The sequence below is a fragment of the Salvelinus sp. IW2-2015 genome, unplaced genomic scaffold, assembly GCF_002910315.2.
Source record: "Salvelinus sp. IW2-2015 unplaced genomic scaffold, ASM291031v2 Un_scaffold8363, whole genome shotgun sequence".
NCBI lineage: Eukaryota > Metazoa > Chordata > Actinopteri > Salmoniformes > Salmonidae > Salvelinus > Salvelinus sp. IW2-2015.
Window position 1 is genome coordinate 582 of NW_019949623.1, and position 5,654 is coordinate 6,235.

The following is a 5,654-nucleotide window of genomic DNA, read 5'->3' on the forward strand; positions in this document are numbered from 1 at the left end:
ATGGTTAATTGAGCTGTTGACCTACACTAGTGGGACAGAAACAGAACTGGTTATATGGTTTGGACCTAACTAGTGGGAAGACAACAGAACTGTTATATGAGGTTTGGATACACTAGTGGGACAGACAACAACACGGTTATATGAGGTTTGGACCGACTACTCTGGACAGACAACGAATTGGTTATATGAGGTTTGGAGTGACTGTCGTAGTGGGTGGTGTACACTCTCCTGTGGGTGTGTTGTGTGTGGCGGGTAGTACCATGGCAACGGCAGAGGCCATAGTTCATCCAGCAGAATGGCTGAAGAGGAGCCAGTACCCAGCGTCTCTTACTGAGCACAGACTGCACACGGAAACACAACCAGGTACACACATCACACACACACACACACACACACACACGCTTCCTCGCTCTCGTGACCATCATGTGAACCGGTGTGTGTGTGTGTGTTGTGTGTGTGGTGTGTGTGTGTGTTGTGTGTGTGTGTGTGTGTGTGGTGGTGTGTGTGTGTGATGGTGGTGTGTGTTGTGTGCCTGTGGTGTGAGATGACTTCTGTCTGTGTGTTTGAAGAATCCACGTACCTGCGATGATAAACGACATCCATGGCTGAGTTCCGCAAGAAAGAACACAGAGAAGAAAGTCCCAAAATGACCCAGAACGACACGAATCCACCTTCCACACAGAACCGAGATACCACACGAGACACCAGTCAACACACAGAACCGGGAACCACACACAGAGATCCAGCTTCAACACTAACAGAACCTGGTGAGACCAACACACACAGAGACCAGCCTTCAACACTACAGAACCTGGTGAATCACACACACAGGACCCAGCCTTCAACACTACAGAACCTGGTGAGACCACACACACAGAGACCCAGCCTTCAACCACTACAGAACCCGGTAGCCACACACACAGAGACCAGCCTTCAACACTACAGAACCTGGTGAGACCACACACACAGAGACCAGCCTTCAAACTACAGAACCATGCAAACACCGAGACCCAGCCTTCAACACTACAGAACCAGACCCACAGAGACCCAGCCTTACAACACACAGAACCAGACACACAGAGACCCAGCCTTCAACACTACAAGGAACCAGACACACAGAGACCCAGCCTTCAACACTAAGAACACAACACAGAGACCCACCTTCAACACTACAGAACCAGAACACACAGAGACCCAGCCTTCAACACTACAGAACAGCACACACAGAGACCCACCTTCAAACACTACAGAACCAGACACACAGAGACCCAGCCTTCACACCTACAGACCACACACACAGAGACCGCCTCAAACTACGAACGACCAGCACACAGAGACCCAGCCTTCAACACTACAACCGAACCAGACACACAGAACAGACCACAGCCTTCAACACTCAGAACCAGACACACAGAGACCCAGCCTTCAACACTACAGAACCACCACCACAGACCCCCTTCACACTACAGAACCACACACACAGCTTTAGGTTTTACTTCCTTGGTGGGACCTAAAATAGATTCCATTCAAAATCCTATTTCCTTAATCCTAACCTAACCCTAATGACCCTCACCCCTAACCTAACCCCCTAAGGTCGATGTCGTGTCTGAGGTGAAAGGTGACAGAGCTAGAGAGGTGTTTAGTCGACAGGAACATCTGAGTGACGGTGACAGTGGAGTGTTTGTCAGCAGGAGACTCTGAGGTGAAAAGGACAGTTAGGAGTGTTTGTCAACCAGGAGACTCTGAGCCGTGAACGGTGACAGTTAGAGAGTGTTTGTCAGGCAGAGACATCTGAGGTGAACGGGACAGTTAGAGAGTGTTTGTCAGACCAGAGACATCTGAAGGTGAAGGGGACATTAGAGAGGTGTTTGTCAGACAGGAGACATCTGAGGTGAACAGGTGACAGTTAGAGACGGTGTTTGTCAGACCAGGAGACATCTGAGGTGAAAGGGGACAGTTAGAAGAGGTGTTTGTCAGACCAGGAGACATCTGAGGTGAAAGGGACAGTTAGAGAGGTGTTTGTCAGACCAGGAGACATCTGAGGTGAACGGTGACAGTTAGAGAGGTGTTTGTCAGACCAGGGAACATCTGAGGTGAAGGGACATTAGAGAGTTTGTTTGTCAGGCCAGGAGACATCTGAGTGAAAGGGGACAGTTAGAGAGGGTGTTGTCAGACAGGAGACAATCTGAGGTGAAAGGGACAGTAGACAGGGTGTTTGTCAGGCCAGGAACATCTGGGGTGAAAGGTGACAGTAGAGAGGTGTTTGTCAGACCCAGGAAGACATCTGAGGTGAAAGGTGACAGTTAGAGAGGTGTTTGTCCAGACCAGGAACATCTGAGGTGAAAGGTGACAGTTAGAGAGTGTTTGTCAGCCCAGGAGACATCCTGGGTGAAAGGTGCAGTTAGAGAGTGTTTGTCGCAGCCAGAGAATCTGAGGTGAAAGGTGACAGAGCTAGAGAGGTGTTGTCAGGTCATAAGGGAAAATTAAGAATAAAATCAGTTTTCACAAAATCGTCTGTAGCATCCAGACGGTTTGACCTACCACCTATTATGACCCATCTGTGGAACGATGACATGCTACTTGACAATGCTGATAAACAGTCAGTCCTCTGCTACTTGGCATGTTGACATATAGCATTAGTCAGTCCTCTGCTACTTGACATGCTGATCGCATTAGCAGTCCTCTGCTACTTGAACATGCTGATACTAGCATTAGTCAGTCCTGCGCTACTTGAACATGCTGATACAGCATTAGTCAGTCCTCTGCTACTTGACATGCTGATACAGCATTAGTCAGTCCCTCTGCTACTTGACATGCTGATATATGCATAGTCATCTCTGCTACTTGCACAGCTGATACAGCATAGTCAGCCTCTGCTACTTGACATGCTGATACAGCATTAGTCAGTCCTCTTGCTACTTGACATGCTGATACAGATAGTCAGTCCTCTGCTACTTACTGCGATAGCATAGTCAGTCCTCTGCACATTGACATGCTGATACAGCATTAGTCAGTCCTCTGCTACTTGACATGCTGATACAGCATTAGTCAGTCCTCTGCGTACTTGACAATGCTGATACAGCATTAGTCATCCTCTGCTACTTGACATGCTGATACAGCATTAAGTCAGTCCTCTGCTACTTGACATGCTGATACAGCATTAGTCAGTCCTCTGCTACTTGACATGCTGATACGCATTAGTCAGTCCTCTGCTATCTTGACATGCTATATAGCATTAGTCAGTCTCTGCTACTTGACATGCTGATAACAGCATTAGTCAGTCCTCTCTGCTACTTGACATGCTGATACAGCATTAGTCAGTCCTCTGCTACTTGACATGCTGATAAAGCATTAGTCAGTCCTCTGCTACTGAAGTGAACGTGATTGTATTTGTGGTTAAACAAAGTATGTGTTGTTAAAAGAATGCTTTAGAACGTGTATAAGCTGTATGAGCCTTATAATGTCTTATAACAAGCCTTAATATGTCGTCTCTCTCCTCAATGTTTTGAATTGTCAACAGTCTGAAAGGGTCTGTTGTTGAGTCATGTGTGAGAGGATTCTGAGACTATGACGAGTCATACTACAGAACTAGAAGGAATAAAACAGGCTTCCCCTTTCAAGTCAATGTGCCATAATGGGTGACTGGACAGACATGTTTAGTGTTCCTGTCAAATCGCCATGGTGAGAAGTTGGACTCCTGTTCTATGATTCTATTTCTATGCTCATGCTATTGAGTAGCAGCTCTGTGATGTGATGTCTGTCCCTGCCTGTCCTCCTCCTCTCTTCTCCTCTCTGTCCTCCTCCTGTCCTCTCTTCTCCTCTCTGTCCTCTGCTGTCCTCCTCCTTCTTATCTGTCCTCCTCCTCTCCTCTCTGTCATCCTCTGCTGTCCCCTCTCTCTCTCTTCCTCCTCTTGTCCCCTCCTTCCTCTCCTTCTCTCTCTGTCCTCCTCCTCCTCCTTCTCCTCCTGTCCTCCTCCTGTCCTCTCTTCTCCTCTCTGTCCCTCCTCCTCTCTTCTCCTCTCTGTCCTCCTCCGTCCTCTTCTTCTCCTCTCTGTCCTCCTCCTGTCTCTCTTCTCCTCTCTGTCCTCCTCCTCTCCTCCTCTCTGTCCTCCTCTGCTGTCCTCCTCCTCTCTCCTCCTCCTCTGTCCCTCCTCTGCTGTCCTCCTCCTCTCCTGTCTTCGTCCTCCTCCTCTCCTGTCCTCCTCTCTCCTCCTCCTCTCCTGTCCTCCTCCTCTGCTGTCCTCCTGTCCTCCTCCTCTGTCGTCCTCCTCTCCTGTCCTGTTCTCCAGTAGACTCCTGCGGTGTAACTCCAGTCCCCACGTCCGTGTCCCACCTGTCCAGCTCCCTGAGCCAGCACCTCTCCTTCCCCCTGCGTGCCTCCCTGCCCCCCCCTAGCTCCCTACAGCCTGGTCTCCAACCCGTCCCCGTGCTGCCCGCCGGGCCCCCTGCTGAGTATCACTCTGACTCTGCAGAGTCCCTGGAGGAGATCCCCGTGGCGCTGGCTCGACTGGGCACCTCCGCCATGGCAGGAACGTCTACGGGTAGGACCGCTGCTGCTGCTGGATCGTCTTCTCAACGCTCTCTACTGCTGCCTACAGCCCGAACCCATCCCTCGCCCCAGCCCCGGACCAAGAGGAAGGCCTCCACACACAGCAGCAGGACAGGGGGAGSGGGGGAGCAGAGGTTTGAGATGGCCGCCCAGCCTCCTACGGTCTACGTTAGTAGGAGTAGTGGACAGCCGGGGGGYGGAGTCCAGCACCGGGACAACAAACKCAGKYGCAGGCAGGCCAGTAGGAGAGGCCTGGAGCAGCCTGGTCCTGGGCCCAGCTCCAACCATAGCTCCAGGGCAGGCACCCCGATGGCGTAGACTAGCTCCTCCAGGATGGACCACTGCACCCTGGGCTGGGCTGGACCCACCACTGGGTCCTGGCTGGAGGGCTGGCTGGCTGGCTGGCTAGCTGGCTATGTAACTGGCTGGCTGACTGACTGTCTGTCTGTCTGACTGACTGGTTGGCTGGCTGGCTGGTTGTGTAACTGACTGGCTGGCTAGCTGGCTATGTAACTGGCTGGCTGACTGACTGACTAACTGTCTGTCTGACCGACTGGCTGGCTGGCTGGCACATTGTTACCTTGACGACTAGGATACACTGCTTTTGATAGAGAGAGACAATCCCTGATATATCATTGAGTGTTGATACAACCTATGCAAACTAAATAACTCAGCAGAACAGAATGGACTGTCTGACTGACTGACTGACTGACTGACTGACTGTCTGTTCTGTTATGCCTGGAAGAGTCTTGACACCACAGTCTCCACTATTCAACTATGACTACATCCCCTATGGCACCCTATTCCCTATATAGTGCACTACTTTAGACCAGGGCCCAATGGCACCCTATTCCCTATATAGTGCACTACTTTAGACCAGAGCCCTTAGAGCTAATAGGGTCTGGAACGAGTCCTATATGATTATAACCCCACCATAGTAAATGTCAGCTGTGTTCTTCTGGTTAGTAATCACATATTCTTTATCCTCCTGGAAAACACACAGCGTTTACTGTTATTAGACTTGTTGTTGTTTATTCCTGAAGTCTTTCTGGATGCAGAAGCCTTGGTGACTTGTACTGGGAGGAAGTTACCTTTATGCCTTCAC

At 50.3% G+C, this 5,654-nt stretch overlaps 1 protein-coding gene across 1 annotated transcript; it reads left to right on the forward strand.

The window, feature by feature from the left end:
* The first annotated feature begins 260 nt into the window (after nucleotides 1–260).
* Nucleotides 261–5,648, forward strand: LOC112079531 (palmitoyltransferase ZDHHC1). Its single transcript, XM_070442358.1, has 3 exons — nucleotides 261–363; nucleotides 809–859; nucleotides 4,290–5,648. The coding sequence occupies exons 1-3, from the start codon at nucleotides 261–263 to the stop codon at nucleotides 4,865–4,867; spliced, it is 732 nt and encodes a 243-aa protein (XP_070298459.1). The 3' UTR covers nucleotides 4,868–5,648.
* The last annotated feature ends 6 nt before the right edge of the window (nucleotides 5,649–5,654 follow it).